This window comes from Alnus glutinosa, chromosome 10, assembly GCF_958979055.1.
Source record: "Alnus glutinosa chromosome 10, dhAlnGlut1.1, whole genome shotgun sequence".
NCBI classification, from domain to species: Eukaryota; Viridiplantae; Streptophyta; class Magnoliopsida; order Fagales; family Betulaceae; genus Alnus; species Alnus glutinosa.
The window spans coordinates 22,910,114-22,934,926 of NC_084895.1; the positions used below are offsets into that span (position 1 = coordinate 22,910,114).

The window sequence follows — 24,813 nt, forward strand, 5'->3', positions numbered from 1 at the left end:
TGAATATGCCTAGTTATATGCTGCACATAGGGATCATCATCGACTTTATCAATTTTGAATGGGCGTGATGATTTCGAGTTTGTCCGTGGGCAACTTCTGCATTTCAAACCAAACTCAATCCCCTCGAATTCACAAACCTAACCACCCAATCAACCCCAACAACTCACACTCCACACATAAACCACTCACAAACTATACTTATATCCATCAATCGAGATGCAAGAAAGCTCTCTCACCGTAGCGGCAACAACAAGGTCTTCGAACTCGAACCGCCTCACATAATCCTTGGTGGCGATCATTGTGGCGGCGACCTTCTTCTGCATCACCATACGCTTGTTCTTTGTAGACGCATATGCAGCCTTTGGTGACAGTAGCGGCAATGATGTGAGCCTCGGGACCAACACTTGAACGGTGTCGTTTCTCCCCCCCCGCCTTCCTTTTCCCCTTCCCCTCCCTTACCCCTCATGGGTCTCTTAGAAACACCTCAATACTAGAAACTTCCTGCATAAAGTCATTCCCGCCCTTTTCGCTATGAAGCCCCTATAGAAACCCTAGCGAACAAAAACAGATTCACTGGTTGCAAAACAAAAAGAGCTTCAGAGGAAGAGAAAATAGAGAGAAGAGGGTGAAGAGGGCTTATGCGCCGTGCGAGAGAGAGAGAGAGAGAGAGAGAGAGAGAGAGAGAGAGAGAGAATGAATATACAAAGTCTTCTCTATGGACTCCACTTTTTACTGGATGTATCAAAGGAAATTTTGATATTGCTGCAACAGTTATTAGCAATGAAAAATGTAATATTATTCTAGTTGCTACTCAAAAGCTGGCTTCTACTGATGCACTTCTTGGAGAAGCTTCTGTTGCTCTTTTGACTTCTCAGTTGGCTGCATCTTCTGGTTGTGAAAATTTATTTTTGGAGAGGAATGCTCTACTTGTTATTCTTGCTATCAACAATCCTCCTCTCTTCTCTTCTTGGTCTTTTGCTATATAAATGAATTTCAGATATTAGTTTAGTTTTATATTCCTTTTTATAGCTGGAGTGCTTTGAAAGTGTCTCGTAATACCAATTTTCGTGCACATTGTCTAACTAAGTGAGCCACTTCCAATCATGTTTTTGAAATCATTCCCCTAGGATCTCATTTATTCTCTTCCATTAGGATAAGAAGTGGGAAAGATCCACCCTTGTAATCCTTCTCCCATATTTAATTAAAAAATAAAAATAAAATATACAAAGACTGAAAATGAGGTAGCGAGCCAACGTTACTCCCTACCAAGTCATCAGTGCAAGTTAGGGTTGGCCATTGGCCGTTGACCGTTGACTTTGGCATTGACTGTTGACCAAATGCTTTCTACTCATTTTATTCGCCCTCATTTTATATATTTTGTCTTTCTTTTTGCATTTGATATCTCTAAATGGAGCAATACAATGTTTTCATCATATTCAAGTTATTGGATGGTACAAAATACACTATTTGAGCTCAATCCATGCGTAGTTTTCTCAAAGGCAGCAAGCTTTGGCTTTATGTATTTAGGAATCTCAAAAAACTCACTAAAGCCCTATTGAATATGATGAAGCTTTTCACTCTCACCTCATTGATTAGGATATCAATCATCATCAGATCCTTACGTGGTTCTGTAACACAACCATTCCATCTATTTCAACATTGTTTGGTAGTTTTGATGATACTACGTTTGCTTAGGATATGTTTGCTTATCGCTACTCATTTGTTGATGATTCTCAAGAGTACCAACTTATGCTTGATCTCTATTATCTAAAGCAAGAACTGAGATAAACTATTAATGATTTTTTTGCTCGCATGCAATTCTTATGGGATCATTTTACTCTTTCCGACCCAGCTTGGAAGGATCTTGAATATGCCTAGCTATATGCTGCACATAGGGATCATCATCAACTTTATCAATTTTGAATGGGCGTGATGATTTCGAGTTTGTCCGTGGGCAACTTCTGCATTTCAAACCAAACTCAATCCCCTCGAATTCACAAACCTAACCACCCAATCAACCCCAACAACTCACACTCCACACATAAACCACTCACAAACTATACTTATATCCATCAATCGAGACGCAAGAAAGCTCTCTCACCATAGCGGCAACAACAAGGTCTTCGAACTCAAACCGCCTCACATAATCCTTGGTGGCGATCATTGTGGCGGCGACCTTCTTCTGCATCACCATACGCTTGTTCTTTGTAGACGCATATGCAGCCTTTGGTGACAGTAGCGGCAATGACGTGAGCCTCGGGACCAACACTTGAACGGTGTCGTTTCTCCCCCCCGCGCCTTCCTTTTCCCCTTCCCCTCCCTTGCCCCTCATGGGTCTCTTAGAAACACCTCAATACTAGAAACTTCCTGCATAAAGTCATTCCCGCCCTTTCCGCTATGAAGCCCCCATAGAAACCCTAGCGAACAAAAACAGATTCACTGGATGCAAAGCAAAAAGAGCTTCAGAGGAAGAGAAAATAGAGAGAAGAGGGTGAAGAGGGCTTATGCGCCGTGCGAGAGAGAGAGAGAGAGAGAGAGAGAGAGAGAGAGAGAGAGAGAGAGAGAGAGAGAGAGAGAGAGAGAGAGAGAGAGAGAGAGAGAGAGAGAATGAATATACAAAGTCTTCTCTATGGACTTCACTTTTTACTGGATGTATCAAAGGAAATTTTGATGTTGCTGCAACAGTTATTAGCGATGAAAAATGTAATATTATTCTAGTTGCTACTCAAAAACTGGCTTCTACTGATGCACTTCTTGGAGAAGCTTCTGTTGCTCTTTTGACTTCTCAGTTGGCTGGATCTTCTAGTTGTGGAAATTTATTTTTGGAGAGGAATGCTCTACTTGTTATTCTTGCTATCAACAATCCTCCTCTCTTCTCTTCTTGGTCTTTTGATATATAAATGAATTTCAGATATTAGTTTGAGTGCTTTGAAAGTGTCTCGTAATACCAATTTTCGTGCACATTGTCTAACTAAGTGAGCCACTTCCAATCATGTTTTTGAAATCATTTCCCTAGGATCTCTTTTATTCTCTTCCATTAGGATAATAAGTGGCAAAGATCCACCCTTGTAATCCTTCTCCCATATTTAATTGAAAAATAAAAATAAAATATACAAAGACTGAAAATGAGGTAGCGAGCCAACGTTGTTCACCATAGGTAGCAAAGGATTTTGATAAGATGCAAATTTATGGTAACATTGACAAGCTTGCTGCGGGTGGTATTTTGAAGGACCTCAACAAAATTTGGCTAAAACCTTGTTTTGTCAAACTTTGCCGAGTTCATTAGGAATGCTCTAATTATTTCATGATCTTAATTAAATTTTATAATGTTTGATGGTGTATATATAGACCATAAAATGAAGTGAAATGGAGAGGATGTTATTTCGAACCCATGGCTACACCATCCATAATAATTATTGGACGTCCCTAATCAAAGTCAACCAAGTTTAGCTTAGAGCATTTCCATCCGATTATTTATTTTCACCTTTAGGTTAGAATTGATAACAAAAACCTCAAAAACCCACTCTATTGGATTATTTAAATAAAAGCTAGACTAGATTTCTCATCCATTTGTTGCACTATTCACATGTCTAAAATTATTTTATTATTTTTCTTTCACATTTTGTTTTTCTTTCACCTTTTGTCTTCTTTTACAATTAAAAGAATATTTAATTGTAAAAATGCTTATTTTAATAAAATAAAAAAAAAATTAGATAATCAAATAGATGATGCATTTTAAAATTTATTAACTAAACTAAATAAAATGAGTTGTAATTAACTATTATAAATTAAGATATCCATAACCGGATGGAAATACTCGAAAAATCTTCAGGGTCCGAGAGAGGGGTTTTAGCCGTTTCAATTACGCAAAGTCGCGAACCGCGTACGCCGTGTGATTTTTACACTAAATTCCCAAATCTACCCCCCACCGATCAAAACGCTCAAATTACGGTCTCAGATTTTTCCTTCCTTAGAATATCGGTCTCAGTTCCAGACACCTCTATAAATTAAGGCCGCGCGGCCTCATTCGCATCCGTGTCTCCCTCTCAGATCTCTCTCTCTCTCTCTCTCTCTCTCGTTCGCTTGCTCGCTCTTGCAAAGGTAAGAGCTTCAATATTTCTTTGCTTTGATCTCTTTGAACTTTGCGAAATTCAGTTAATTTGTGTATCACTTTCTCTTGGTTGGATTTTTTATGTTGCATTCCTCTGGTTTTGCATTTCTGCTTAGATCTTTTGATTTCGCTCCCGTTTGGTTTCCGAGAAAACAGCGGGAAAAGTAAGGAACTTTAAAAATTGACAAGCTGTGTGCTTTATTTGCTTCTACGTTATTAAAAAATGGAACATTGTGGTTAGTGAATGGTGGATCTGTGGAGATTTTAATGAGTGCTGCTCTTGAATGGAATGATCTGATTTTTTGCTATTTGGAAGATCTGAATTATGCATGAGGATCAAAGTGAATTTCGTGTTATTAATTGGATGTGCTCGTTTTGGCAGAGAATAACAATGAATACGCGCTGATTTGATGTTTTTTTAGGTTGGAAATCTTTGTTTTAACGTAAAAGATCCTTTGTTTACATAGATCTGATTCATTATGTTAGTTGATCTGCTTGACTTCATTCAACTCTTGCACTGCGTTTGGATGGAGCTTTGTAGCTCCACTAGGACTAGTATGGCGCACACATAATTTTTTAGTAGTATTTTTTTTAAAAAAAAAAAAAAAACTAACATGCATATTATATTTATAGACATATACAGACATGTATGTATGTATGTATGAATGTATGTTTGTTTATACATACATGTGTGCACTAATACATACAAATATATATATATATAAAAAGCGCAGAATTTTCTTAACCAATATGAGATCAGCTAAGAGTTAATTCTTTTATATACCAAAAGAATAGATATCGTTAGATTTTGTATTTGTTTATTTGACTGTAATATTTGCTTATGCAGATAGTATATTCAAAACAATTTAGTTGGTGCTCATGGGAACTGCTGTTGAAGCTTCAAACGAGGTATCTATTGATTTTGTACCTTCTGCCTATGATGGGGATTTCTTTTGGAATTTGGGTTAGACTTGTTCTGATGGCACATCTGTGATCTCTGTGTGCCTTCAAACAATTAGAGTTTGCTATGATTGGCGAAAAGATAGCTGGACTGCATGCAGCTTCTCTTATGGCTGAATCTTTTTCAGTAGTGGGATATACCCTGTTTAATATGACAAATTTATTCAACTGCAGAAGGCTAATGGAAGCATAGCTGAGAAGAAGCCTACAGTTGTTTTTGTCTTAGGTCAGCACCTTGCTCAAAGTGTTTTAGTTATTGATCTTTCCTATAATTAATTGGACTCTCAATGTTTCTGATTGTATTGGATATTCAGCAAGGTATTTGCTTGCATGATAATTTTGATTGTTCGCAAAGCAGAATATCAAAATTTAAATAGATCTTTCACCCCCCCCCCCCCCCCCCCCCCCCCCCAAAAAAAAAGAAAAAAGAAAGAAAGAAAGAAGAAAAAAAACACTTTCTCACCTGGTCAAATTTCTAGACTAGCATGCTGGAAGCAAAAAACAACTAAAAGGTCCTGACCTGGCAATTTTCTTGAAACATCGAATTAATAGGATGCTTGAATGTTGAACCTTTCTGACTGATTAAGTTACCTGTTATTTAATTTCAGCATAATTGTTTCACCCTTCTGTTCTAAATTTATGGTTTGACAATGATTTCTACATGATATGAAACATGACTTGAGAAGAAAAATGGCTCTTTCATTGGAGATTGGCTTATTACTTATCAAAAAAAAAAAAAATGAACTAGGATCTTGATTATTTATTTTTCTTTTTGGATAAGTTACATAAGCGCCCTCTGAGTTTTCAACCATAACCTCACCTTTGAATTTACATATAGTGATGTCCATCTCTTACCAAAAACAAGTCATTTATGGAAGTCATTTATGGATATTAGCCAGAACTTATTAATGCCCATGAATGTATTTAGTTTGGATTCTGAGATACCTCTCCTTCCCATATAGGGGGCGATGCACGTCATTCTATTATTGGCTAGATATAAATTTAGCGAAGTTCAGAACTTTGAGGCTTTGAATGGCCTTACATTGGAACTCAATATCTTTCTTGGCTAGAAATTCTCCTACATTTTGAAAGAAGAAATAGTTTCTGTGTACTTTTTGACTTGCTATATGTTTTTTAGATTTAATCCATAACTGCAAAAAACCATAATGCTAAGATTTGACATTTTATAATGACACCCTATATGCTTCTCTAATAGTTTGGCCTTTACTTTTCATCAAGTTATTGACACTAACAATACTTGTAGTGAAAATTTGGCCTTTTTTCAACAATGAACCTCCTCATTGAGAAAGGGTGGTTAGTCAACTGTTGGATCAATTAGATGTGTTAAAACTCTATTTTTTTTTTTTTAATCCAAAGCTTAATTTGTGATTCTCATTTCCTACTGCCAATGGCTCCTAAAATAATGCTAAAGGACCAAAGGCACCCACAATCACTGGGCAGGGTCTTAGTTCCTTTCAAAGAAGGTTAAAATATGCCAATAATTTTATATTTTATTTTATTTGTTTCTTTTGTTTTACAGCCAGTTGTCTTCCTTCCATTTCTGTAACAAACTTCTTGTAGACCTTTCTAAATTGATTTCTTGATTCGATTGGCCAGGAGGCCCAGGCAGTGGAAAGGGTACCCAATGTGCGAATATTGTTCAACACTTTGGTTATACCCATCTCAGTGCTGGTGATCTTCTCCGAGCAGAAATCAAATCTGGTTCTGAAAATGGGTACTTCATATGAATTACTATCTACTGAACTATTCACATTAGATTTGCATCCCTCAGCTAACCATCCATTGAACAGCTGTATGTTTAGCATGATTACCATCATATATTAAAAAAGATAGAGCCAGCTTTATTGTGACCTTTAGTCTATAGGCACAAAGTCTTTCAATGTCATATCTTTGCCTTTCAAAATTGTGTGCTGTTGTGACTCATCAGTCCGGAAATGATTTATTATTTTTTCATGGTTCCCTTAGGGTTTGGGGTTGGAAAGGAGTTCTCTCTCCCAAATCCATCCATTGCCATCCTCATTGTTAGGAAATGATTCATATGTTAACAAGATAGTACTTGTAATTTTGTCTTGTGTCTTTGTCCTCAAGTCAATTTTTATTGTTGGGCATGCTTTCATTGGTTCATCAGGTCTTTCATGCTGCATGTGGACATTACAATTGGATGATTGTTCATGCACTGATTTTGAATGTCTTTTTGCTGTATCATTATTATTTATTATTTTTCGCATTGTTCTGCTTCAAATTTTGACATGAATATTGATTATTCTATGATGTTGATTTTTTCTGCTCCTTAATAGTTAAACAGTTTCTCTTATGGTCTACAGTACCATGATTCAGAACATGATTAAAGAAGGAAAGATTGTTCCCTCAGAGGTAACCATTAAGCTTCTCCAACGAGCAATAGAGGAAAATGGTAATGACAAATTTCTTATCGATGGTTTTCCTCGTAATGAGGAAAATCGAGCGGCATTTGAGGACGTCGTAAGCTCTCTGCATAAGTCTTTCTTTTTTATTTTGATTTTGCTTCTTGTAGAAGACTTTGTCTGTTTGAAGTAGCTCTCTCTGAATAGATCCTTTAGTTGATATTTATATGAAACTACTATTTCACGATGCCTTTCTTTCTAAGTGCCATCATGTGTGATGGTTATGTGTTATGCAGACAAAAATCGAGCCAGCTTTTGTCTTGTTTTTTGATTGTTCTGAAGAAGAGATGGAGAGGCGGCTTTTGAGTAGGAACCAGGTTACTCCTCTCTCTGTTTATTGGAGTAAATATCCTTCTTTGGTTTAATTGTATCTTTTCCTTACTATTTTTTTCCCCTGGATCTTAATATTTTATTTTGTTCTTATCCTTTTTCTGCATAATGAAGGGAAGGGAAGATGATAACATTGAAACAATTAGGAAGCGCTTTAAGGTTTTCTTGGAGTCTAGTCTCCCTGTTATTGAGCATTATGATTCGAGGGGAAAGGTTCGAAAGGTAATTTTTCTTGATGTTCCAACTTCAATATTTTTATTTTGTCAACCTTTTTGAATGTTCATCCTACTACTGATGTTGTGCCTTCATCCCCAGATTGATGCTGCAAAGCCTGTTGAAGAGGTTTTTGAGTCGGTTAAAGCTTTTTTCACCTCTAAAAATGAGAAGGTAAAGCACCATAGATGTGCTCTTTGGAAGTTCAATCAACTTGGACTCTGTTTTGGAAGGAAACTAAAATCTGGAAAGAGAGTTTACTAGTGCTGTTGAATGGGGCTTGTATTGTCTCAATAATTACATCAGTGTGCTTTTGTAAATAGAGTTAAGGAAATGAATGTCCAATATGATGTAAATTTAGCTTTAATAGTAGCTTGTAGTTTCTGAAATTAAAGTCCATAGAAACCATTAACAATTAATATTTTCGTATATTATAGGATCATGGCATAGTTTTATAATTGAATTAATTTCTGTGGTACCAATAGCAGCCATGGTTGGTATGAGCAAGGGGGGTATAATCATGCATATGTATGTAATATTCAGAGAAGCCAGGTTGCAACCAGGTAGATGCATGGCCTAGGACATGATGATATGTTGGGTGAAAAAACGAGTTTATGTTATATCACTATTTTTTGTGCTACTGGCATGCTAAAAATTTTAAAAAAGAAATCAGAGATAGGCTTTATTCAGAACAATTTGGATCTAAAATATCTAATTGAAATAACTGCATTGTGTATCCTCAACAATTAAGTTGAATATTTCAGTAATCTATGAACCACATATCTCTCCAAGTTCTATTTTTATTTTGCATTTCTTGGACTTAGCCTTCTGTCGAAGCCACTACACTCTTGTCTGTACTCCATATATAGGGCAACGACTAGGTACTCAAAAGTACAATAATGCATCATATTGTGGTTTAACAATGCATGAACTGCAGAAAAAGAAGAAATTTGAACTTTAATTTTCTTTTTCATTGAAACAACAATATGCCATTCAGGTGTATAGTTTTGTTGTCATTCATGTGGGGTCTTGTTTGCAGGCTGACTGAGAGCTGCATATCTACCTGAAATTTCAGACAATATATCTCTATTGAGGTAAAAATTTGATCCTGTACTTTTTAAGAATTCTATATATTTGTTTTTGATAACATTGTTTTTGCATTTTGAGGTCACTTCCAAGGTTGAACTCATTTAGTTACGTGCCTTTTTAGTTCATTTTCAGTTTAATACTAAGAATCTGAACTGAGACACGCCACTGAAATTAGAAGTTGATCATGCTTTGAAGGCAATTTTTAAATAATCTATGATTAAGAAGAAAAAAAACATTTTAGCATCCATTCTGCTAATGATTATCTTCTTCTAGGTAGATCAGGATTGAACATGGCTATTCTTCACCCTGAAATCAACGATTTTGTTTTTTGCTCTTCCAATTTTTTGACTTCTATGGTTCTTGCGAACTGGAGCGGATGTTAAAAGGTTTGTTTGATAAAACTTTTGGTTGAAAAAATGTTCTGATTTGATATAAAGGTGAAAGTAGTTTTGAGTGTTGTGTTTGGAGTTTGTTAATACTTTTGCTTTTTAAGCAAAAAAGCTTCTCCAAAAAGTGTTGGCAAATGATGCCAAAGTTTTTCATAAAGTAATCTTCACATTCAATTCCTGTGTAGTATGACCAACTTACATGGGAATCTATGCATGCTGAAAAAACAATTCATAGTTCTTTTAGTAGAATTATGGTACAGATTATCGAAGAAGGCCTAACATGTGATACTCACACGTACACACACAGGTCTAGACTTGACAATTTGATATGAGTTAACAATTGTACCACTAAATGTTGCAGCTTGCCCATCACTTATTTATGTCGTTGTTCTTCTTCCAGGTTATGTATTGTTGGCTGCGTATGATTGTATTCTATTAAGGATGTTATACCTCCCATTTGTTCCTTATTACAGAAGATTGTACCTCTATATCTTTACTATTGTGATTGTATTTTCAATTACATTATTAATATTCTAGTAACAGCAATAAGGCTCTTTTCACATTTTCTTGGATCACGCATGAAAAAAGGTCCAAAAGGAGTATAACCCATACACTGTTTGTTTTCTCTGTTTCATTTTTTCTATTGGATCTAAAGACAGAAGGCTAGACCATACCCAATTCTCCCCTTTCATACGTTGAATTATGAACTAAATTTGCAAAGAGAGGAAGGCACCACTCTGTAAATGGTGGTTGGGGGCAAAGTATTCCCCTCCCTTCTTTATTTGCCCCAAATTCAGTATGAATGTTTTCCAAGAATTTGGCATTTGCTTTACCGAACAACATCTTCCACTTCTCTAATAATTCCTACCAAGAAAAAAGCTTTCGAGGAAAGTCGAATCTCCAAGTCCATTGAATCGTTAGAAGTTTCTAACGGAGTTAGAGATATAAGGGTAGGATCACAATATGATAGAAAAGTTTATACTGACAACTAGTTTACATACTACTCTCATGTTATGTTATGGTGAAACCATGCCTAGCACTATGATATTTTCTATACGATCTGTAAATTTGACATAAATTTAATACGAAATTAACAAGTTAAGATTGAAGGGTCTAACACGGATTCATAGATATAGTTTTACATTCATGTTTCAATACGACCCAACACGAAATTAACAGAATAAAGTTGAAAAGTTTAACTTGTTTAATTAAATGGGCCGAGTTAAGATTAATCTATATAATCTTATATCTATGCCTCGACATAACTCAAACTTGACACGCAAACACAAATTGTCACCCGTAAATTCACCCTTTCTAAGATCGCTTTTGTGAGGCTCCCTATTTTTCCTCATTTAATAACTTTTTTTTTTTTTTTTTAAAAAAAGGAAAAGAAAAAAATTGATAGTAGGAAATGCCAATAACTTTTTTGGTACATCCTTCGTTCCTTTTGGGATGTGCTCCCAGTGGACCGGAGCTACATAACAAACAGCTAAAAGATAACAAAAGTGATTTTAGCTTGGTTAGATGGACGGACAAAGCAAAGGAAAATTCCATAAATGCAATAGTACTTCATACATTAGGAGAGTGATCTCCCCTTCCCCCCAAAATTCTCTTTCATTCACTCGAGTACAGTTGAAGCATCTAAAAGGAACCTACAAACTTCCAAGCAGAGGGCAGAGCATCACCAGGTGAAAATAAATTCCAAATCCTGGCATATACTTTAAACAAACATAATCCCATTCTCTCTAATGGTATCAATAACAATCCCCAGCTTACCCTCAATTCTCTCATTCTTTCGGGGCTCATAAGACATTGCAAATACATCAGCTTCCTTTGACCTCTCTGCAATCAGCTTCCCTACAACTCGGCAGGCATTGTCATCGGTCAGCGATGGTAACGAAAATCTCAGATCCTTGGAGTTCGTAGTAGCAACAGATATCACTTTGCTGGTACCCCGGTGCATAACTTTGGCATGGATAAATCGCTTTGAAAAGAAAACATTTAGTAAAAATGGTCTCATGAACATATCTGTCCTTTGTTTCCATGATTTCTTATTTGGTCTTTTAGCAGCCTCACCTCGAGACCTCCGAGTATAGGCAGCAGCTTGAATGAAAGAATCCTACAGGCACCAAGCAAGTTAGCAGATTTCTTCTATTTACTTAGCTAGATTGTGAGTGTAGAAAAATTATTTAGAAAAGAATCCATCAATTATTTTAACAATAACAACTTGAAATCTGAATGAAACATGTTCGAGGCCCAGAGAACCCACTACAAGAAAGAATGACTTCTAAAGATGCAATCCAGTAGAAGATCGCGACTAATGCTAAAGTTCACTATCCAGTTTCCCTAAAACATTGATGGTGGATGTCTTTTTCAGTTTAATGACCCATTCCACATGTTTTAGGGTGCATATTTCAATTGCGAAAAAGATCCTGGAATAGACATTTACTATTCAACAAAATTGCTTCCAAATAGACCATGATAAAGAAACAAGCAGGCCAAAGACCTAGAAATGAGAAGATAAACTCTCAGTCACTGATTAAGAAACATATGTAAAGGTCAATTCTTTGAGTGATAAAAATAAACAGGAACAAATTAAAAAATATATTTGGGAACAACAGGCGAAATGAAAGAATAATACAGAGTGACCCATTGCATAATGAGTTCTATAAGTGAGGGAAAAGGTGAAGGCAACCTGAAATTAAAATTTATTCTTCAACCTTTAGAATTGCTCTATCTAAAAAATTTCCATAAATGCAATGAGCTACTCTTAGGGGTTAATCTAACATGAAAATCACTTGACGCTTTCTTTGCCAGGAGGTAAGTAAAGAATAGTATATCATAGTATCACACAGACATTCTATCAATGAGCAATGCTATAAACTACATTTTTATCCTACAACTATCCCATAATGTTGATGTGGTAGTCCTAACCAACCATTGGATCAATTTTTGTTAAAAAGAATAATGGTATATATCACATTTTTATTTCACGACTATCTCACAATGCTAATGTGGTAGTCTCAATCAATCTCTGATTTTTTATTTTTTATTTTAAAAAAAAACGATTAGTCCAAAGGTTGGTTGAGAATGCCACGTTAACATTGTGGAATATAAATGTGGTTTTTAGCATTTCTCTGTTTAAAAAAATAAAAAAAAAAATCAAACGGTTGGTTGAGTTTACCACATTAACATTGTGCAATAGTTATGGAAAAAAAAATGTGGTATATAGCATTACGCCGCCATTACTTTTCTATCAATATATAAATGTGTGTGCGTGTGTGCGCATGTGTGTGAGTAAATAATATATATATATTTTCTAGAAAATAAAATGGGAAATTCCTTAGAGCTTTCTTTTTAATTCTAAGCACACCCTTAAACACGATAACTTATATTATCTATCTAACAAAATTGTGGGATGTTGTTCATCAATTGCAATGGCCTCTTCTTGTAAAAATTGTCACCATATCCTGTCCAAAAAATAACTCCCATCTAGTGCAATTCATCTAACATCTGCTGTTTCTTTTCCTATTTAGCATAACATTTCTATGTCATACAGCAAAGAGTTTCTATGGATGTACAAATCTGAGTATATAATCTATTTTCCACAATATCTGTTCGATTCTACATAGACCACTAACACCAGCATGTTGCAGACCATTCACCTTTCATTTGAAAATATCATGACATTCATTGTCTCAAGAATTTCAACAAGCATTAAAGCCACATTAATCAGCTTTCCCTTCTATAATCAACACAAATTTATTGTTTATTCCACAAGAATGAAATTGGGTTGTATAATCTGTCGTCCAAACTGGTTTTGTCGGCAAGCTCCATTGGGCTACTACAAAGCTTAAAAACTACTAAGATGCCGAAAAGGTTCAAGTTTTCTTCTCTGATACCAACTGGTTTTGTTTATTACAAGAATTAATTGGGGTTTGAGCTAAAATTCATTCAGTCCATCCATCATACATACCCAGTACCACAAACCACTATTTACAAATTGGGTTTTCAACAATTTCTGACATTCTAGCAAAACCAAGGAAATGGGTCATCAAAAAATACTCTTGGAGAGTAAAAAGATCAAGCAAATCATCCTAAAAGAGAGGAAAAGTGAGAGATTAGCAACAGTTCCATACCTTTTTCAGTGTGGGGATAGGTGGGTGCGTGATGGAATTGGAGGAGATGCCAAGCTTGGGAAAGGAACATGTCCAAGAAAACGAAGTGGGTTTCACTGAGCGACTTGGAAGCAACTCGGTTGGAAGAAGCAACGATGATGAGGATGACGGAGGGCTTGACATGCATGCCATCTTTGATTCTTAAAAAGCTCTGCTGAACTCTCAGATTTTCACGATAGGATTCTTCTTTTTGGACTCCTAGGCTCCTACACCCACTATATCGTTCAGACGGGGAAAAAACAAAAAAAAAAGCATGTTATATATATATTGAAGGAAAAATAAAAAATAAAAAATCTTATATATAGTTATATTTCTTGAGGTGATTATAATTAGATTAAAGGATAATTACACTACTAGTCCTTAGAATTGGCCTAAATTACGAATCACTCCCTGTAGTACTGTAATTACAAATTACTCTCTGAATCCGTTTTCTGTCTACCAAGTAAACAAAGTCCATTAATAGATTACAATACAAATGATATTTAAAGGTTATCTCACTATTTATATGACATAGTAAACTAACGGATTCTGTTAACTTAATGAACGAAAAACGAGTTTAAGGAATGATTCGTAATTATAGTTTACTACAAAGATCCTTTATAAACTTTTTGTATCATAAGGAGTGATTCGTAATTTAGGCCAACTTAGGGACCAATAGTACAATTATCTCTTAGATTAAACTGTAAGGTTTGAATTAGATTAATATGTTATCTATGATTTCATAAATTATTGTAGGCTGTTCCTCAAAACAAAAACAAAAAATTATTGTAGGCTGAAATTGAATAAAATTCTGTTTGCTCAATCAGTATCAATTCAGAAAACCAAATAATGATTATCTATATTGGAAAAATAGTTATCTTGGTTCATTAAAAATAATAATTTATTATAATTTGAAATATATCTAAGCAATAAAAAATTTCACATGAAAGCTAAATGGTATTGACATTGAGACTGTCGATAAATGGTGTTAAAAGCAACAAAACAGCAATATTTCTATTAAGTTGTCTTATACATTAGGATTTTTCTATACATGACTTTTTTTTTGACTTTATCTTTTAAATTTTATTTTTTTTAGAATTTAATTTATAAAACAGTAAAAATATATTATTTTAAAGTGATGTGGCACTAACATATGTCAAATTCATGAAAAACTTAAACAGTAAAAGTTAATTTTTAAAAAATGAGGGAATGATTTCAAATCACGCGTTGACTCATGAATTTATAAGACATTTATCCTAATTTTTATCACATTTTTTTTTTTTAAAAAAAAAAATCATGTAACAGTCTGCATAAATATCATGTAGTGTCACATGGCAAAGAAATTTTGAATAACAAAAGTTTGCAGATAAATTTAATTATTTAGTTAGTTAACTTGATGAGTTTCACCTAAATTATTAGGTCATTTGCCATTTGGTAAGAAATTTGCAGTAAAAATTTTAATACTTATAATCACACTCATCTTGAAAGTAAAAAATGTTAATTAACCCTTAAACAAATGTAATTTTTTTTTTATTTAAACCCCAATAAATAATTAAGGAAAAGAGAAAGCCCCAATTTTTTTTTTTTAAAAAAACAATGGAAATTCCCAAATTTCCAGAAAAATAAAATATATAGTAGTCACGTGATATCACTCGACGTTTTCACTTAACAGCCGATGGACCCAAAAGGGCCAAAACTCATACAAAAGACTTGCCAAATACAAACACACAGATCAGATCTCGCCCAAGGTCCTTACGCTTCAAAGCCTTCGAAGAAGAAAAACAAAAACGACGACGCATTTCTCGGGAAAGCAAAAGCCAAATCGGAGGCAATGTTGGCGCCGAGGTTTTCCTTCTTCGGAGCCGGTGACCGTCAGGACGATTCCTCGAAGACTGAGCTCCGGCCGACTCTGAAGCTCCAGACGGACAAGGAAGTGTACAGGCCTGGCGATCCGGTCGTCGTCACCGTCGAGATCTCCAACCCCCGAGCCAGCGACGACGAGCTCGCCTGCTCGCTCCTGCTCGAGCGCCTTGGTTTCGAGATCAAAGGCGTCGAGAAGCTCGACTCGCAGTGGTTCGCCACTCCCAAGCCCTTGCCTGGATCCAAGCAAAGACGAGGTTCGTATTCTAAATGTGAATTATATTTTTTTGGATGATTAATTAGTTAATTTGTTTGTTTTGTTCGAGTTTATGTTCAAGAATTGTGTTTTTAGGTGAACACGTGTTTATGGACTGCGCGGTACCGTCGATGGTTTCTAATCAGATTGTTCCTTCTGGGGTCACTAAGTCATGTAAGCTTCTGTTCTTGTTTTTTGTTTGCTTTTATGTGATTCTGTAATGTAATATGTGTTCTTCTTTCTCTTCAATCAATTATTGAATTGATATCTATCCGGATTCCATGGCTGATGTTGCTGTGATGCACATAGTTCAGTGTTTTTATTTTTCGGTTGAGCTTACGACTTTGAGTTTTGATTACCAAATTGATTTCAGTGTTGAAACCACCACTTAGAGTGCGTTTGGTGTGATTTTGCAGGCCAAAAGTGTATGGTTTGGGAGTCTGGTTTTTTTTTTTTAAAATGCGATTTGAAAATGTAGAAAAATCTGCGTTATCCAATCACAAGAAATAGGATATGTTTTTAAAAACGCATGATTTTAAAGATTAAATTGCGATTTTAAAGGCCAAAGTATGATTTTACCAAATGATTAACTATTTTTTTAAAAATTGATATTTTTAAATTGTGTGTTTTGAAATCGCAAACCCAAACGGATCCTTATTTTTTTTATAGCCGATTATATAGAAATGTGAATGACACCATATAATAAGAAATGTAGAAGAAGAAACAATCTTTTTAACCCAAAATGGAGGTCTGCTCGATATGGTTGTTGAACAGGGGGGGCAAATGGAACCTGATCTGTTGACTATAAAACCCTGTAGCTCAATCCTGGGTGCATATTCTTTGGTTTTACATGATTAGGAGGACCCTTTGACTGGGGCTACATGAGTCTTAAGCTCATAATCAATTCGGTTATTTTCCATAAAACATTGCAACATGTTGAGTTCATGCTTCTATCATCTTGCTTCAAGCCAATTAATTCTGTAAAACATTCAATGCCATCTGCAGATGTGGTGCGAACTGTGCTGCCAAACATTATACCACCATCGTACAAGGGTGCTACCATACGCTACTTTTACTATGTTAAAACTACATTTTTTGGACAATGGCTGGTAATGGAAAATGGCCACTCTCATAGAGAGTCAGTAAAAGATCGTACTGAGCTGGTTGGTTTCCTTTAACTTGCTTTAGACTATATCTCAACTATTAACTCCTTTTTTTTCTGCAATGGATTATTGCACTGCTCATATCTCCTGCTTCTTGTAGTATATACAATTTACTGGTATTTCAGCTCAGTTAAAACTTTTGCTTCATTTATTTTTTAACTTTCTGCATGATTATATTGGTTGTGATACAGAGTACCTATTTCTGTCAACTTGTCATGTATCTTAGTTTTGCATTCTGTTGGGCACTTTTTTCCCAAATATGAGTGGTTAGATTTCTGATTGCTTGCTGATTAATTAACCATATGTAGACAGTTCAAGAAGTTTGTGCTTAGGTTGATGTTGGGCCTTAGCTAGAGTAGTTACTTCTGTCATTATTACTGATGATAATTCATTACTACTCACTGATGCAACATGCATTGTTCATACAGTGACCAGTATATCATGTTATGGTTATCAAAGACATTTCTCTATGGTTCTTCTATCAGAAGCAGACATAATGGTACAGTGTTTTTAATGGCTAACCACTAGCAAACATGTGCATTCACATGCATACAAACACACGTGTGTATGTGTTTGAGTGGGGGATGGGAATATTTGAGATAATTTCCAAGTCCTTGCTTACATGTCAGCCTTTCAATATTTGTATTAATATGATGATTTAGATTTGAAATTTGCTGAACTTTAACCAATGCAGGAAACTCGTATCCCATTACAAGTATGGGTTGCTCAAAAAACCAGTGGGTTGCTAACGGAAGATGGTCAAAGTGATGGTGAGTTTTCCTTTTAAGTTCCATTTACTGAAAAGTGCATGTCACTGCTTCTGTCTCTGAATTGGAGTCATTTAGTTCAAAACATGGATTGAAAATTATTAATTCAATCTGTGGATTCCCATTAAAAGAAATTCTGAACATCCTAGTCTTGGAAATATTCTGTCTTTGCAACATATATATGAATTCTTACTATATTTGAAGATCTCATTATCTTTATCCCTTTCCCGCTTGTGGTATACTTGAATTGGCATTGAAGTTTGATAATAAGTTATAGTTATGCTTCTTTTGTGGGAAGCTTTTCGCTTATTTTTTCCTCTAGCCGAGTATCCTCAGACTTGCATTTGGCTATTGATTGAATGGTTGTAATGATAAATAAACCTTCATGCATCAGGCTAAGAAAACAGTATTAGTGTTAATGCTCACTGGAGCATTGTTATGCTTCTTGTAAGTATACAAATTATTTATCAACAACCTTTTTGGTTGTCCTATAGAATTTGACTTGACCTTTAGTTAGTACTGGTCCACCTGTGGCCTATTTCTAAGTGTGTTAATAGTTTGAATTTAAGTATACAAGAGAGATACCCAATTAGCAAGAAGAACACAAATCCAGAAAATCAGGAAAATTAAAAAATCAAGAACTGTTGAAAGCAATTATCCACCCACAGGGAGTTTTAAACAACACTTCCTTCAAGGTCTGATCTCCACATTAAACGTTATACTATCTTCATTAAAGCGAAAATGTGTTTTTCTATTGTTCTTTTAATCCTTTTCCATCTTTGACCCTAAGGGGGTAACTCAATGGGCTAGGGACCATGCCTCATGTTTGGGGCCAATTACTTATAAAAAAAAGGAAGGTATTTGTTTGTTTCCATGAATTTTATTTCCATTCTTGACATGAGGTTTGTTATGTTATTTTTGGAATCCGTGTGAAGAATCTCTCTGTATGTCATATAGTGCCAGCCGATTTTTTATGCTTTGCAGTTTGTTTGTTTGAATGAAAAGGCATGACAGTAATGTGGATCAGTAAAAATTTGTTGTTTATTGTTAAAAATAATCTTATGTCATGCTACAAATTCCTAAATCAGCAAAAATGCATTTGATCTTCTTAATGCTTATGGTTTTTTATCTGTCATACAACTCACGCTAAATGTAATAATTTCCGTATGCATTTAATAGGATAACTGAGAAATATCCTGTGTTCTCAATGTTTCCAGGGATTGTTCCTTCTACAACCATCCAACTGGATATATTTTGGAAAGAGATGGATGGAGACTCTGATTGGGTATGCTGTTAATGATACTTTTTAACTTGCAACTCTCTCTCTCTCTCTCTCTCTCTGGGTGCATAGATCAATAAATACATTCTGTTGAGGCAATGCTTTCCACTGAGAGTTTTGATATAGAGTAGAATTACTTACTTACAGGTTAGAGCTAATGACATATATGACGGCATTGAGGAAGGCTATGAAAGCTCGAAGGATGAGATCTCGTCTGTTTCTTCCTACAATCCCATGAAAGAACATGTACAGAGAACCTTTGGAAGTTCACTATCCTTGCAATCATCTGCAGCAAGGTCTTCAACTAAGGATATTCCACATCTTGAGGGAGAACGTACAAGCTTATCTTCAAATGTTCCACTTCCTCGGCTGTCAGTGGCTGAGGTCTTATATGATTCTAGTGCTGGTAAGTTACTTAAGCCATCTTAATCACTCGCTGTATGCTCAAACCTTATATATATTTTTCAGTTCAGAAATATTTCAGTGCAGTATTGGATTATGATAACTCTCATTGCAATTTCTTTGTCATGACAGTGGAGTAATGAAAAAAAAAAAGAAATATTTTTTTCTGCTATTCTCTTCTGAGTTCAGAAGCACAGCTTTTCTGAATAAAGCTTAGTTTTGCAAACAGATGTTTTATCAACGCAGAAGCCGGCTGCCGTTGTCTCTCCAAGCCAGCAGCGGAAGCTTATGAAGCCCTTTTCTGCAGATGATGAAACAGGAGTATCTTCTTTGCCAGGATCGGAAGTTGCTGAACCCGTAGCATGTAATTATCACACTTCTCCTTTAAATATCTTTATGCACTTGTCATATATTTAGGATCAACTGATTTCAGTGTGTTATAAGTTCTGGTAAACTAATTTGGTGCAAACATTTTCTGCAGCAGAAGGCTTTGTTCGAGGAAGGTCTTACAATATCAGGCTGGACGATCAAGTTCTGCTTAGATTTTCTCCAAAAAACTCTGACTCAACTTATTACTTCAGCGATATGGTAATTTCAGTTTGAGAAATACTATGGTCATTTCTGAAGGTCTGTTCCTTGCACTGTGAGGGCGCCATGCGTCTGTGCAGGTACCAATGTGTGAATCTGTTCCACAGTGGGACTCACATAGATGTGTGGGCTGCATCCAATGGCCAAGATCTGACCTTTGCATGCTTGTAGCCATTCCTCTTTCAGTTTTATACTGATATCTTGGGTCTGTTTTGCATATTCCAAGGGTTTTCTTTTCTTCTTCTGTCTCTATCTCTATCTCTGTCTGTTTTTTTTTTCCTCCGTTTTCCTTTTGTTTTTGTTGTTTTTCTCATTTTCAACAACCTGTACTGGTATCAGATTGGTGGAACTCTTACTTTCTTTCATGAAGAAGGAGCCAGGAGATGCCTTGAGGTAATCGTGGAGTTATAAGAGTAGAAAGATCATCATCAGCTAGTATCTATTTGTTTAGTGTTATTGATGCTTGATGAAAAGATTTATATTCCAGGTTTCAATAACATTGGAGACTTCAGAGACTGTAAGTCGGCGATTCGTCCATCCTTCTCGGAGGAATTCTCCTACACTTACAAAGGTACTATTTCATTATTGTTTATTATTTTCAATTTAAGCTATCTCACTTGCATTGATTGTCTGATCGATCGGGTGTTGTACCTTTGTTGAAGTCATAGATTACACTTGATTACTTCTTTTCGAATCCCATTATGGGATGCATGAATTGTGGTTGCTAGATCTTTCTATATATGGAAATGAAGATTGGTATCATAGTTTTGTAGTCAAGTAAATTGGTAGTGTTTATTTAAGTATTTGAAATTTAGTGTAATCTTATTCTTAGAAATATATACTATTTAGGGCTGCAAGCAAACTAAGCTGTTTATGTACCTATCAGCTCGGCTCCATAATAAGCTTGTTTTTTTTTTTTTTTTGATAAGTTCATAATTGGCTTGTTAAAGATCATTTATCAATGTCTCAAGCTTAAATATATAGTTTGTTTCCCTTAACTAGCCTACCCCAAGCAGCCTACACTCAGCTTAATAGGGCTTGGAAACATTGGGCCCTATGAGAATGTTGGCAGTATTTAATACTAGCATATATATACATCCAACTGCAGCCCACAGTAATGCCTGTATTGTTGCTAGCCACACATTTTAAGAACTTTTCATTAGAGACAGAACTTAAACACACAGGGATGACACCAGCAATTTCCTGTTTCCCTCCCTTTCTTTCAGAGCATAGGGTCTACACCTCTCTCTGTCTTTCCTTTTTGTTTTTTGTTACATATCTTTTTCTTCTTGTTCTGCCTTTTATCTTTGGATGACCGCTCTTCTTTTCTACCATTCTTGTTTTAATGTAAAATTTAGCCTTTCATGCTTTTTGGGAGAGAAGTCTAGATTTCATCAGGCAGGGATTCTGATTTGGGTTTCTATCTTAGTCTTTTCTTTCTATTATTTGGTTTGTGTGACATTTGTGCAGGGTATTTCCTACTCTACTATTTTAGTATTTAGTTTGTCTGTGAGTTGCTTAGATAAGGATTTCTTTATCAAGTTTCTCTCTCTAAATCTTAAATCTCCCTCAAATTTCTGAAGCTACTTATCAATGTTATTTTGCTTGCTTATAAAAAAAAATTCTGAAGCTAAAGCTTCAATACGATCTATGTAAAGTTTCAAGAAGTAAGGTGTTGTGGGTTTAGTTTACTTTAAGTTTATGATGAGATGTGCTGAGCTGAGCTCTCACAAACCAAGCTCATGTTTGGGTAAGCTATGGCTGAGCCGAATCTGAACAATCTTTGCTAAACTCTATTCAAGCTCAAGGTTCTGAACATTTCCTGATGTGTAGAGCCGAGTGTGAAAAGTTAATATTTTGCTCAGCTTGTTTCAATAGCAGTCCTAATACTTCTTATTTAACCCAACCTCAAGTTTTTTAAGCATCCCATTGAAGCTTTGCAAACTTTTGCTTTTCCGTTAATATTCTCATCTCATATTTTAAAATGAAAATGGAAAGAAAAGATGATTAAGAGTTGGGGCTCTGATGATCATGTCAGTAAGAGTTGCAACTCACATGAACTTGAACTGGGAAAGGCCAACATTGCTTTGAAGTTCATGTCACTTAGGGCCTATGCCAAAAAAACAGTTTTTTGGGTCCTTATATTTGAGAGTTACATGCATTTTTTTAGCTTGTGGCACAATCATAATTTTTGCAAATACTGAGCAGATATTATGTTTTAGTGATTTTAGTGGTATTTTTTTTTTCTTTGATAGAGGAGCAATTTAATATGGATGATCTTGGTGCTTGTATGCTTCCTTTTTAAAAATTTTGGCTTGTCACACAAGTTATGGTATAGTTACTTCATGCATTTTTTATTTTTTATTTTTGTTTTTATTATTTATTTATTTATTATTATTTTTATTTTTATTTTATGTTTTCCATTTTCTTTTTCTCTTGATGGTGTTCTTTCCAATCAAGCATGTACAGCATTTATCAGTTTATGTTGTAAACCATGCTTCTTGCATTGACATTACATTGCTAAGATGCATAAAGCTACTAATTTAAAATGCATACAGAAAGATTTTGAAAGTCAGATTTATTTGGCAAGACTGAAATAGTTTCTGTTGTGAACTTATATTAATAGTTGTAGGAATTTAATGTTTTTGCTTTGCGGCATGTTTGTTGGACCAATATGCTTGCAGGTTCAAAGTGATCATTATGAGGTTGTTGCGGATTTGGTCCAATCAAGCTTTCTTTTCTCCATTCCCATGGATGGACCCATGTCCTTTTCCACTCCCCATGTATCCGTGCAATGGTCGCTTCGTTTTGAATTTTTTACCACTCCAAAGAATATAGATTGGACCAGGTATGACTTGATAGTAGCACTACCATAGCATCTTGCTTTATTCCAATGCAAGTGATTAGTATGTTGCGAAGGTTCCCATGATATGAGAAGTATAATTGAAGTACATGAAGTAAAAGGGTTATACGATGACTTATAAAAAAAAAGGGGTATATGATGTGGCCAGGAAAGATTATCATAGTTTTTTTTTTCGATGAATAAGTGATCAATATTATCATAGTTTTTCTTGGCAACTAGTAATTTAAATGAAAAAACAACATTAGATTATAAGGATATGTTATGTATCTAACTATAGTCTTGACTCTCTCATAGTTGTGGCTTAGGTGACAAGTTTGATTTCAATTGATCAGAAATCGCAGATTTATTTGATGCTAGGGATTTTGCTTTTCTATTTCAGTTTGTAACCCTGTTTACAGTTAGAGATTTTACTTGTACCCAAAAATATGCAATATCAGTAGTCGTCGAGAATTCTCATCACCTCTCCGTCCTAAAACTCTGGATATTATGACTTCAGATATGAGCACCCGCTCCTGATAGAGGGAAGAGACAAAAGTGAGTGGGTTCTCCCAATTACTGTGCATGCGCCTCCTGGGACATCTGCTGCTCATACCCGCAATGAGAAGCCTTTCTCTTTGGAACCCTTGTGGGTGCATAATTGAAAGGTGAATTAAATCATTGGTTCTATTGAAGTAGCTTTATTACCAACTGTATATGTTAATATCATTATACACTGAGAGTTATGAAATCTACAAATGAGTTTTGTAGCAGATGACTTTGAGGCTCTCTCTAATCATTTTAAGAACTATTGTTCTCATTTTGCTTCTGTCCTGCAAATACCTAAAATTATGGTTAGAATCCAGTAATATGAAAAGATGAGAATCTAAAGTTGTAAGAAATGCTAATTTATATTGTCCTTCTGATTATTTTCATAAAATAAGGTTTTTTCTTCATAATGCAGGCAGACCGAATCAGCTGAAATACAAGTTTTATTTCCAGATTAGCATCCATGAGGCTCAGCAGCTATTTTGTTTCTTCAGAGAAATGTCCAGTCAAATGCATGATTGGCGCAAATTGAAGCACATAGAAAGATGATGAGAGCTGTCACTTAGATGCTACTTGCTACACTTGATGTGTTGGCTCCTAATGCAGTTTATTTTCAGAATCCCTGGTATTGCCTACTTGTTGTGCCTTACTGCTTTATGTTCTAACTTTTTTCCATTCAGAATCACATTCAGCTGAAATAGTCACGTCTATACATTATATGAGAGCTAGAGAGTGTGCCTTAAGGTGTTCCGCACATGTACATAAAAAGATTCTGATTGTTTTTACTAGCCTACGCCTGCATGCCTACCAGGAGAAAAGCTTTAGAAAGAAAAGAAAAAGTGAAGAGGGTTGGATAGTGCCCGTATGAGAATCCCTATGTTTTCCTATGCAAGCCTCTAGCATGTCAAACCACCTTTTGTCTTCTCTCCCTATCACTCTCTCGGTGTGCTTCCTCTTCGTTGCTAATGGCCTATACTTGTTCTCGAGCAATAAGGGAAGTGGGAAAACCATTAGACTAGTGGACACGTATACTGGAACAGCTTCCCTCAGATTTTTATTTACTTGTTTCACGTATTTTGCTTTCTTTAATTTTCGGTAGAGTGAGACTTGGTTGTATATACATTATTTCGTTGATGATTCTTTACATACGTATAAAATCATTGAAATTTCACTCGTTTCATTTTTATTTTCACTTTTCGGTAGGAAAAAAAATGATAAATGCACTTAATTGATTGTCTGGAGCAATTTTTATTTATAAAGATTGAAAATTTGGACATATGTTATCAAAGTGATAGCTCTAAAAGAATTTTCTTTGATCGACAAGTCTTTCTATCTTTTTGGGTTGTGCATGCTGCGGCAGTGTCTAAATGGGTTTGCTCCTGCCCTAGACAGCTTTGAGGTTCCCATCGATCAATTA

At 35.3% G+C, this 24,813-nt stretch overlaps 3 protein-coding genes across 7 annotated transcripts; 2 read left to right on the forward strand and 1 right to left on the reverse strand.

The window, feature by feature from the left end:
• Window positions 1-3,846: 3,846 nt before the first annotated feature.
• Window positions 3,847-10,098, forward strand: LOC133879660 (UMP-CMP kinase 3-like). Of its 4 annotated transcripts, none has more exons than XR_009902133.1 (11): window positions 3,847-4,101; window positions 4,959-5,020; window positions 5,246-5,297; window positions 6,689-6,806; window positions 7,417-7,573; window positions 7,752-7,832; window positions 7,960-8,067; window positions 8,161-8,232; window positions 9,098-9,152; window positions 9,421-9,533; window positions 9,937-10,098. XR_009902133.1 is itself a non-coding variant. In XM_062318310.1 (10 exons), exons 2-9 carry the CDS (start codon window positions 4,991-4,993, stop codon window positions 9,104-9,106), a joined length of 627 nt encoding a protein of 208 aa, XP_062174294.1. In that variant the 5' UTR covers window positions 3,847-4,101; window positions 4,959-4,990; the 3' UTR covers window positions 9,107-9,152; window positions 9,937-10,098. The 4 variants fall into 4 exon arrangements, 2 of the variants coding, with proteins under 2 accessions (XP_062174294.1, XP_062174296.1); XR_009902134.1 differs by having other exon boundaries at window positions 9,425-9,533; XM_062318310.1 differs by lacking the exon at window positions 9,421-9,533.
• Window positions 10,099-11,061: 963 nt separating this feature from the next.
• LOC133879661 (uncharacterized) lies at window positions 11,062-13,953 on the reverse strand. Its single transcript, XM_062318313.1, has 2 exons — window positions 13,676-13,953; window positions 11,062-11,655 (listed from the first exon to the last, which is right to left on the reverse strand). The coding sequence occupies exons 1-2, from the start codon at window positions 13,844-13,846 to the stop codon at window positions 11,257-11,259; spliced, it is 570 nt and encodes a 189-aa protein (XP_062174297.1). The 5' UTR covers window positions 13,847-13,953; the 3' UTR covers window positions 11,062-11,256.
• A 1,443-nt stretch (window positions 13,954-15,396) lies between these two features.
• Window positions 15,397-24,576, forward strand: LOC133880455 (uncharacterized). 2 transcript variants are annotated; one of them, XM_062319404.1, is made up of 13 exons: window positions 15,397-15,810; window positions 15,906-15,983; window positions 16,815-16,972; window positions 17,667-17,742; window positions 18,957-19,024; window positions 19,166-19,424; window positions 19,650-19,784; window positions 19,902-20,008; window positions 20,348-20,401; window positions 20,496-20,579; window positions 22,693-22,856; window positions 23,368-23,515; window positions 23,891-24,576. In XM_062319404.1, the coding sequence occupies exons 1-12, from the start codon at window positions 15,525-15,527 to the stop codon at window positions 23,510-23,512; spliced, it is 1,614 nt and encodes a 537-aa protein (XP_062175388.1). In that variant the 5' UTR covers window positions 15,397-15,524; the 3' UTR covers window positions 23,513-23,515; window positions 23,891-24,576. The 2 variants fall into 2 exon arrangements, with proteins under 2 accessions (XP_062175388.1, XP_062175387.1); XM_062319403.1 differs by having other exon boundaries at window positions 15,398-15,810; window positions 23,812-24,576.
• Window positions 24,577-24,813: the final 237 nt, after the last annotated feature.

Excerpts from the sequence above, each read along its gene's own strand:
- LOC133879660 (XM_062318310.1), top strand. The coding sequence starts at position 4,991 with ATGGGAACTGCTGTTGAAGCTTCAAACGAG. Across the intron at positions 7,574-7,751 it reads GAGCGGCATTTGAGGACGTC|ACAAAAATCGAGCCAGCTTT; the intron begins GTAAGCTCTCTG and ends TGTGTTATGCAG. Across the intron at positions 8,068-8,160 it reads CGAGGGGAAAGGTTCGAAAG|ATTGATGCTGCAAAGCCTGT; the intron begins GTAATTTTTCTT and ends CTTCATCCCCAG.
- LOC133879661 (XM_062318313.1), bottom strand. The coding sequence starts at position 13,846 with ATGGCATGCATGTCAAGCCCTCCGTCATCCTCATCATCGTTGCTTCTT. Across the intron at positions 11,656-13,675 it reads CTATCCCCACACTGAAAAAG|GATTCTTTCATTCAAGCTGC; the intron begins GTATGGAACTGT and ends TGGTGCCTGTAG.
- LOC133880455 (XM_062319404.1), top strand. The coding sequence starts at position 15,525 with ATGTTGGCGCCGAGGTTTTCCTTCTTCGGAGCCGGTGACCGTCAGGAC. Across the intron at positions 15,811-15,905 it reads TGGATCCAAGCAAAGACGAG|GTGAACACGTGTTTATGGAC; the intron begins GTTCGTATTCTA and ends TTGTGTTTTTAG. Across the intron at positions 16,973-17,666 it reads TAAAAGATCGTACTGAGCTG|GAAACTCGTATCCCATTACA; the intron begins GTTGGTTTCCTT and ends TAACCAATGCAG.